Source organism: Erpetoichthys calabaricus, chromosome 4 (genome assembly GCF_900747795.2).
Source record: "Erpetoichthys calabaricus chromosome 4, fErpCal1.3, whole genome shotgun sequence".
Lineage (NCBI taxonomy): Eukaryota > Metazoa > Chordata > Cladistia > Polypteriformes > Polypteridae > Erpetoichthys > Erpetoichthys calabaricus.
This window is the reverse complement of record NC_041397.2, coordinates 302,120,982-302,131,240: the sequence shown is the minus strand read 5'-3', so window position 1 is coordinate 302,131,240 and position 10,259 is coordinate 302,120,982. Positions and strand designations below refer to the sequence as shown.

The 10,259-nt window shown below is 38.3% G+C and overlaps 1 protein-coding gene across 1 annotated transcript; it reads left to right on the top strand.

The window, feature by feature from the left end:
* The first annotated feature begins 8,439 nt into the window (after positions 1 to 8,439).
* LOC114641254 (olfactory receptor 2D2-like) lies at positions 8,440 to 9,413 on the top strand. The gene has a single exon (XM_028790332.2). The coding sequence runs from the start codon at positions 8,440 to 8,442 to the stop codon at positions 9,397 to 9,399; it is 960 nt and encodes a 319-aa protein (XP_028646165.2). The 3' UTR covers positions 9,400 to 9,413.
* Positions 9,414 to 10,259: the final 846 nt, after the last annotated feature.

Here is a 10,259-nt window from a genome sequence, read left to right as displayed (position 1 = left end):
TTTAGGTATGTGTTCAGTATTTCTTGCCTTGCATTTCCTTTCATTCTACACTTATACAGATCATTGTAGACACGGAACACACAAGAAATGTATCTATTCCAAATAATGATATTTTATTTACCCTATACAACTTACCCTAGGCACCTCACTCCACGATAAAGGAACTTGAACTGGGAAAGGTTTGCAACTGACTTCAGCTCCCTTGGGGTGCAGGGATGGGATAGCAGGCTGCTTATGCTGATTGACACATTTGCTAAACAAAAGGATGCTGATGGAAAGGTGCAAAGGAATTTAAGGTGGCCCAGGATTACGAGTTTTTTCGTAGGCTTCAGGGATTCTAGTGTTAACCTCAGGACACTAACCAGATACTTATAATTAGGGTTAGGATTAAAATTTTAGTATTAGGTAAAACAAGGTTTTAAGATTAGGGAAGGAAAGGTAAGTTTAATATTAGGGAAGGGAAAGAAAATAATTGCTCCCGTCCAGTGATTTTAAGTTTACAGTTTGGGGGCAGGGGCAGGACAATCTAAAATAAAACCTGAATCTTTTTAACCCAGAAATTAAGATTATGGCTGGGGGAGGGTTATCTGAATGAAGTCAAGTAAGCCAAGTGACAAAATCTGCATACCAGCTGTCCAGTGGAGCTCTTGAATTGTCAATCGGCAGAGGTCTACAGCTGCACACATCTCTAAAAAAGACAGGAACCAGGGATCTCAGGTTCAGAAATGAAATGGAACAGGATCAAGAAGAAAATGTATTTAGGACAGCAGTGACATATTTACTCCCATTAACAAAAAAGTAAAACAGTGCAGTAAAAAATCAGTTTGATAAATGTCAATAGAAGCTAACAATTAACAACTATAAAAGCATTAATTGTGAAAGTCGTGCCAAACCCAGGCACAACACAGAATTATGGCAGCATAACATGTGTGGAGTAACAGGATACCAAAATTAGTGCAAGGTAAAAATAAAGGACCATTCCTTTACAATTGAATGTCTGTGTCTGCCTTTGACAGAGATTTTTTGATACAAGTTTGAATTCATTCAAACAGTGATATTCATTTGGAGAGCTGTAGTTAGGATCCATCTTTTTTCACCTATCCCTATTGAGTTGTGATTCTTTTATATTTTCCTTTTTAAATCAGTTGTACTCATTTTAAATATTTTTTATTTCAGCAAAACAATGTTTGCAAAAAAAGAAGTCCTCTGAACTATTTGCAACTGTAAATTATTAACATTTTTTAATAATTATGACAAAGTGCTTTTGATTGTGAGTAAGCTGCAGAGAGCAAATTCTTACAGCTTTGTTGCATCCTTCTGACTTCTTTCTTTGTAATGGCTCTAATCACCTCCCTGGTGAAGGACTTCCCAGAAGACAACTATGAAATAAATGCCTACATCTGCAGTGGGTTTCATTCATTTCTCATTAATCAGTGGTTGAAAGATTGGTAAGTACATATTATTTACCTTTGTTAAATCTTCTTCTCTCATTAGGGGTTGCCACAGTGGATCATCTTTTTCCATAAAAACATATTTACCTATGTTAAATGAATTTATTTATTAAACCAAAAAATAATAAAATAAGGACAAGATGATTATTCTTTATTTTATATTCTTGACAGTATGTTAATCAAAAATGCCAAACATCTCCTGCATTTCACATCACACAGCACAGTTATCATGCTGGCTCTTTTCAATCATATTAGTAGAATTTCATAGAAAACACAATAAATCATGTATCTAATTGAGTTCATATGGATACATCTTTTTCAATTTACAAATCCAAAAAGCCTCATTGCACAACAATCGTTTAGCTAAAATTGCCTTCCTGGGGACACAAAAGCAATATCAGAGTACAATCATTGAAACATCTGGAGGCAAGACAGATGTAACCACAGTGGATGAACTAGAGTTTACACATAGAAACATATTTAGCTACCCTTATTTGAACAAAGTTTGGAATAGATGTCAGAATTGCATGTTGTGCCTTGACAGGTTTCATAATTATAGCTTAATAAGCAATGGTTAGACCAAGAAGTCAAATCTAACAACAGGGCACTTAAGTATGAGAATCACTTGTTAGTGAAATTCTGGGTGAGATTTCCCGAATTGAAAACAATATGAATGCTTTGAAAAAGAAGTACTTTTTTTTTTTTTTTTTATATTTCTGCTTTTGTCCGGCACCTCCTATTTCACTGGTACAAGAAAAGACTCATATGTTAATAGTGTTTGCTGCATCTTGATGTCTAGGTATGCAAGTCGTTTTGGGGCTACCCAATATTTTTGAGCCTCTAGCTCCAAAAAAATAACTCATTTTTAGGCCATTTGTGGATTTGTGCAGTATATTACACCTTATGATGAAGAGTAAAGCAATAGGTGTCTTCAGCAAGAATGACCAGAATGACCTGAAGTTTTGTATGTCACATCAATCAACTTCTAATGAGATATGAGAGGTGAAAGACACTCCTTTTCAGAAAACTTTAGAAAAGTAATACAGGCATGTGGAGTTTCGTTTTACAGTATTTTGGTGTATATTTTTCATATTTCATTCTTTACTGGTGGTCCTAGCAATGTAAGTCCCACTCTCAGAAGGTTAAAAAAAATGACACATTTCAAACATAAGTATGTGGTGTATCATTTGAGAACTATTTCAAGATCATCAATTACAAATATGATGTTATTTTTGATTTTTGATCCTTCACTAGGGATCTAGCCCTTTTTGGACCTCTACCAGAGGGTGAAAAATGACAAAATTATATTACAATTGAAAATATTTACCATATTTTTAGCACCATAAGACACACTTTTTTTCCCCAAAAGAAGGTTGGAAATGTCTCTGCGTCTTATGGAGCGAATATTGCGTCACAGACCATGATGTGTATTACCTGACAAAAGTCAACATCCTGGGGTAGAGGGCGACAAAACTCACTGTTACGCTACAGGCATCCCCTCTGTGCTTGGAGGAATGTTAGACTCATTGACTCGGCATCTAATCCTTGCGTGTGCGTGAGTTGCAAAATGTAAACAAATATAAGCAAAGGCAAGATGGCATCTACATCTCATGAGGGAGCAAAGCGAGTGCAGAAAACAAAATACTCAGCAGACGATGTTTTGCGCAATATCACTGAGTCGGACTCTGATTTTTCAGAATCTGATTTTGTTGAGAGTGATCAGGAGATCGAACAAGAGAGTGAGGAACTGGCATCAGCTGATCGGGACACCATTCGTGCAGCCGATGCACCTATGGCAAGGTTCGTGTGGGAGGAATACCTAGACATTGATCTGTGGGAGCCAAACTGGCTACCGGACTTCACAAGACAGTATGGCTTGCTGTTGGACTCGACAGATTACCAGCCGCTCGACTACTTCAGGCTGTTCTTTTGCTGAAGCTGCCTTTCAGCTACTGTCAGACGAGACAAACAGGTATGCAGAGCAATTTTTTTCTTGCACAGCATTCTCGTTTTTCAAACTGGAAACCCACAACAAAACACGAGATGAAGGGCTTTGTGGCATTACAAATATAGATGGGACTAGACTGGCGATATAACTTCAGGGAGCATTGGTCCAAATGTGCTTTGTCCCCTGGTGGCTTTGGACAGGTTATGCCGCGTGATGTTAGGTACGTGCTCCTGCAAAGTGACTGTGAGCAACTGAGCTTCATAAATTCTGACACTAGCGATGAGGACTTCTTGGGGTTTCCATAAAACTAGAAGAGTGCTTGAACCTTAAAGTCTCTCCTTATTTGTTAATGACAGTGATGATGTTTCTTCATACCGCTGTTGAATTTACATGGTTGAAATATTATTCGGCTATATTTTATTAAACATATTAGTACACCATTTGGTTCAGAATATTTTTTTTCTTGTTTTCCTTCTCTAAACCTAGGTGCGTCTAATGGTCAGGTGCGTCTTATGGTGCAAAAAATACGGTAGACTTTAAACATTTAATTTGAAGCACACATTTTAATATTTCAAATATTTGTTACAAGTACTATTATATTAGTTTACTATGTACTTTTACCTCATAAAGTAAATCATTACATTTCATGAACACCCTGACTTTTGCCGGCTTATGCAAATTCAGACGTTTTTATTTTATGAAAGGCATGTATGTGAAAAATACTAACTTTATTGGATTTGCATTTGAAATTCAGCCAGTGATCCGTAATAACCCTTGGTTTTACTAATATGCTGGAGTTCTATGAGGAAGCAACAAAAGCACAAGATCAGAGAGGTGCAGATGAGATTATTTGTCTTGATCCTCAGAAGCCTTTTGATAAGGCACCACGTGAAAGGGTTAGTGTCATGTCATGTCATTTTGTAACTTGCTTAATCCACAAAAGGGTCACAGGTTTGAGAGTTGGAGCCAAACCCAGTTAGCATTGGGCACAAGGCAGGAACAAAGTCTGAACAGAGTGCCACTCCATCGCAGGGCAAATACTCACACACACATACCCAGCACACACTAGGGACAAATTGGCTTCACCAGTTCACCTAACAGCATGCCTCTGGACAGTGAGAGGAAGCCACAGCTTGTGGAGAAAACCAACGTATACACATGGTGAATATTCAAACTCCATACAGGGGGGACCTGGGATGAAAGGTTAGTGATCAAACTAAAAGAAGTGTTTGGATTTCAGGGCACATTTTGCAAGGTGGGTACAAAACTGGCTCAGACACAGGATGTGAAGGGCTGTGGTGAGCGGGACCTTATTAGATTTAGTGATATTAAAGGAGGTCAAGTACTGGGACCACTGCTCTTATGAAAACACATAAACGCCCTGGGCAAGAATACGATCAATAAGCTGGTTACGTTTGAAGATATTAGAAGGGAAGATAATGTAGAATTAGCTAAATTGTTACAGAGGGACTTGAACAGCATACAGACCTGGGCAGATTTAAGAGTAAATGTAAATGTATCACACATAGGAAGTAAAAAAATTAGATTTGAATACACAATGGTGACTCTGAAATTTGAAACTTGAAAAGTACCCCTCATGAGAAGGCCTTGAAAGGGATCACATCATTAAAAACCAGGGAACCCTGGCCAGTATAGGGTTACCGAGACCAAACCCCTGGAACCAGATCTGGGGGTGGCATTTGCTACCAGACCTGGTAGCTGGTCAACCCACATAACCCTGGTGGGCTTAGCCCAAAACAGCGATGTGGAAACATCATGCGAGGTCACCACCTGTAAGATGAATAGTGTGGGTTGGGTGCAATGCTAGTTCAGTGGCAGGATTAACCAAGAAAGACCAAGTTAAAAATCAGAATCAAGAGTCAAACCAAAACCTCTAAGCTTTTATGTGTCTGACTTGTCTTTTAATGTTTTGTTAAAACTGATGGTGGAGCCCCCAGAAGTGTATTTTTTTTCCGGGGATGCGACTGACTGGAGTTTTTGTCTTCCTCTCCTGCATTGTCAACTGGCCATAGCTTAACAATAATCTTAATAAAAATATCAATAAAACCTAAGTATAGTAACCAGTTTGGAATTGCCTTTGGTTACTGGGTGTTTAACCTTTACGTATATGCATTAACACTAGAATTACCAAAGCCTACGAAAAAACTCATAAATCCGGCCCACCTTAACTCCCTTTGTGCCTTTTCCCTCAGCGTCTTTTGTCTTGTAAATGTGTCGATCTCCCAGTTCCAGCCTTGATTATCTGGGAGTCAGGTACCTAGAGATGTATAGGGAAATAGATCGTTATTTGGAACACATGCATTTCATGTGTGTTTCGTTTCTACAATAATCTGTGCAAACTCATCGTTATAACAGAAACGTTTTTCATATTTTAGTAATAAATGACAAAATATAGACATAAATTATATAATGTGTGAAGCCTGAAGTCCAAAGGTCAAATAAACACTTTCATAAAAGGTTCAAGGATGATACAACAGTGTTCGTGGTGCAGTGGTAAGAATTGCTGACTTGTAATCAAGAGTCCCCCTGTTCGATCCTTACTGCCTCGTATATTTAACATTTTGAGTAGTGAGCTGCTCTTATTGTTAATATTATACAATAAACACATACATTTGATTTGTGTCTGTAACAGCCGCTGTAAAATTATAGAACTTGTAAAAGTTAGTGTTTTTTTCACTTCTATTCTCTGTCACAATCACGATACAGACTACTGCCGCAGTTTTTATTCTAAAACTGGGAATAACTGTAGATGTGAATGGTGTTTTGAGACAAAAAACTGGAAATTCTCTGATCTGGAGGGATAACACCTGACACACAAACGCTGGTAAGTCTGCCTTATTCGTATCTCATTGTCACTTGATTTTTTTTTATTCAGTTTTATTGAGTGTTCCTGCTCACATTGAATTAGTATGAACCTTATGGTCCATGATGACAAAGCCACAGTGACAAAAACAGAGACATAGGTATATATGACATTTGGAATTATTCATTTTATGACCTGTATAGTACATTTTAGAAAACATTGTGGCACAGATGTAACATTATTCATATTATTCATATTCATTTGCATGCTTTCTTGCTGTTGTAATCAGTGACCGCGTGTTTTTTTTTTTCTCGATCTTGCTCAGTCTCCACATTTTGGTACATGGTGGTGTTTCTTTTGTACTTTTGTACTCCAGGACATGCAGAGGAAACAATAGTACAGAGAAGCCAGTTCCGCGTTATATGCAATCATCAGATTCAAATGTTAACAGTTCACACACACCCAAGGACCGTCCTTTCTACGTTTACGACATGTGTACCTTTTGCAATGTACACACTTCTCTCTGTGCTGTGGTTCCTATTACATTGAAGGGGTGTCTGACACTAATCGACTCAGTTTGCTTTCCTGGGGGAAGCAGCTGTCTTGGAATAGAAGCTTGTCGATTTTGCATCCTCCTTTTCTTTCTCCATCGCCTTTTCTTGTAAGAAGCGATGACGAAGTTCCTCTGCAATTTGAGCCAAGAACACTCTTCTTTTCTCAGTGGACCCGTGCATGCCTTGTACAGTTACATGTGCGTTGATCGCCGCCAGGTCAAGCTTATTATAGCATAAGCAACCGGCCACCTGTGTGCTCCTGCTCACACTGAATAAGCTCACGTGCATGATGTCAACGCAGCATGGAGAAAAAAAGAATGGGCGTCAAAAACGTCAAAATTCATCAAAATCTTGAGGTGGAATTTTTGGACTATTACAATACTTTGCCTAAGAAATTAAATAGGACTTAGGGAGGTGTAAAATGTCCAGATTCACCAACATTTCGGACAGTTACAATACTTTCCCAATACAGTGATCCCTCGCTATATCGCGCTTCGCCTTTCGCGGCTTCACTCCATCGCGGATTTTATATGTAAGCATATTTAAATATATATCGTGGATTTTTTGCTGGTTCGCGGATTTCTGCGGACAATGGGTCTTTTAATTTCTGGTACATGCTTCCTCAGTTGGTTTGCCCAGTTGATTTCATACAAGGGACGCTATTGGCAGATGGCTGAGAAGCTAGATTGCTTACTTTTCTCTCTCTCTTGCGCTGACTATCTGTGATCCTGACGTATGGGGATTGAGCAGGGGGGCTGTTCGCACACCTAGACGATACGGACGCTCGTCTAAAAATGCTGAAACATTATCTTCACGTTGCTATCTTTTGTGCAGCTGCTTCCTGAAACGACATGCTGCACAGTGCTTCGCATACTTAAAAGCTCGAAGGGCACGTATTGATTTTTGACTGAAAAACAAACTCTGTCTCTCTCTCTCTCCCTGCTCCTGACGGAGGGGGTGTGAGCTGCCGCCTTCAACAGCTTTGTGCCGCGGTGCTTCGCATACTTAAAAGCCAAACATTGATTTGTTTGCTAGAGATTGTTTTCTCTATCTAGAGGAAGATATGTTTGCATTCTTTTAATTGTAAGACAGAACTGTCATCTCTGTCTTGTCATGGAGCACAGTTTAAACTTTTGAGAAAGAGACAAATGTTTGTTTGCAGTGTTTGAATAACGTTCCTGTCTCTCTACAACCTCCTGTGTTTCTGCGCAAATCTGTGACCCAAGCATGACAATATAAAAATAACCATATAAACATATGGTTTCTACTTCGCGGATTTTCTTATTTCGCGGGTGGCTCTGGAACGCAACCCCCGCGATGGAGGAGGGATTACTGTACTTTGTATATGAAAAAGTAAAAATAACAGAAAAATCCTATTTATATTAGAGCTTGCTATGTTTATGTATTAAATTATGTAAAAAGTAATTAAGGACAGATGGATGGACAATATACTGTAGATTAACTAAAATGATGGTTAATTTAGAGAATATTTTTGTATTGTCTACGTTATCAATCATATCATTTTTCTGGATGAAAGGAATGAGGAAACAAAACTCACTATAGCTCTGAATTGTTTCTCTATTTAATTGACTACTACAGCTTCTTTACTGAGCTTCTGTTGTTTTATTGTGTTTTTTCCTCAGGGCTGACCACCAACTTACAATGTCTGAATTGACTCAGAACTTTTCTTCGGTCAAAGAATTCCTCATTACAGGATTCCTGGGGCTCAGAGACCAAGAAAGTAGAAGAACTTTGTTTGGAGTCTTCCTTACAGTATACCTCTTTATTCTTCTAGGAAACCTTCTCTTAGTCTTCATTTTTCTCTCTGATAAGACGCTCCACACCCCGATGTACATATTAGTCTGTGGTCTGGCTGTTCTTGACATCGCCATCACTACTAACACTGTGCCCAGTATGCTAGTCCTGTTCACATTTGAGTACAGAGTCGTGCCATTTGCTGCGTGTTTTACTCAGATGACACTTTGGTTGAGTTTCTTCTCAACTGAATGCTTTCTCCTTGCTCTGATGGCCTATGATCGCTATATAGCCATTTGCAACCCACTTCACTATCCTAATTTAATGTACAACAGTCTGATCATAAACCTTATTGCCTTCTGCTGGTTGATGGGCTTTCTTTGTGCCATCGTTACTGTGGCTGTTCTTCTCAGACTCTCATTCTGTGGGTCTAATAAAATAATTCACTGCTTTTGTGACTTTGGATCTTTACTGTTTTTGGCCTGTGGGGACATTCAGATCATTAACTACGTTGCTTTATCTATTGGTTTGAGTGTGCTGTTCATTCCTTTGGCATTTATCCTTTTCACCTACATGCAGATAATATTTTCAGTTGTTAAAATTGCCAGTGCTGAGGGAAGAATGAAGGCCTTCTACACTTGTGGCACACACATGCTGGTCATTTCTGTCTTTTTCTTGGCAGCTGGTAGTGAATTTGTCTCAGCCAGAATTCCTGGTACGTCAGTGGATACTCGTATAATGATTCTAATAGTACAAAATGTATTTCCAGCTTTAACAAATCCAATCATTTACTGTTTGAGAACTAAGGAAATCAGAAAAAGTTTTATTAAAACGTTTAAAAAAATGAAATGCTATAAAAGCCCATGAATAGAGTTACAGGTTACAGGGGTGGTTATGATCACTCACTTTTTTCAATGATGTAAATAAAATCTTAAATCATTACCTGTGTCATGGTCTTGTTGTTTTTGTTAGTATTTTATTAATGTTTTTCCCTAAACATATCTGTCATTGTGTACTGCATTTACTTCCCCATCATCTCTACTGTATTTATTTCCCTTTGTTTTTTCTGTATGCTTCATATTATAAAACCTCTTATAAATCTACAGTCTTTAGGTAAAGGTGATGTAATTGAGAAAAAAAGAACAATGAAATTTTGAATTTGTAATAAATTATTCAACCAAAAATTAACAAATGCCGTTTCAGTCTCTGGAAAAAAATAGTTCCCTTTGTCTCTAATTATTGGTATTTCCCCTTCAAGATGATGGGGCTGAGTAGAGGTTCTGAGGCTAAGCATCTGCGCTTGTATCTGGGAGTTTGCAAGTTCAAATCTCATTATGGTCAGAAGGGATCCTACTCTGTTGGGCTGACCCTGTGCTCTGACCCACCAAATATCATTTGAAAAGTGGATTTACAAGCTTGTTTAGGGCTACTGTCATGTTGCAACCGTCCACTTTTGGTTGAGCTTCAATCATCTGGCAGATGGTCTCATGCTATACTCAAGCACCCTTTATTATAATGAAGTGGATGCTATGACGGTAAACTACCCAGACCGTGATGTGGCAAAGCAGCCCTATACCATAACATTTCTACCAACTTGCTTTACACTTGGTCTCAGGTTCTTTTGGTCAAACGTTGTCTTTGGCTTTCACTAAACATATCTTCTAGTAGTGTAGACAAATATCTATCTATCTATCTATCTATCTATCTATCTATCTATCTATCTATCT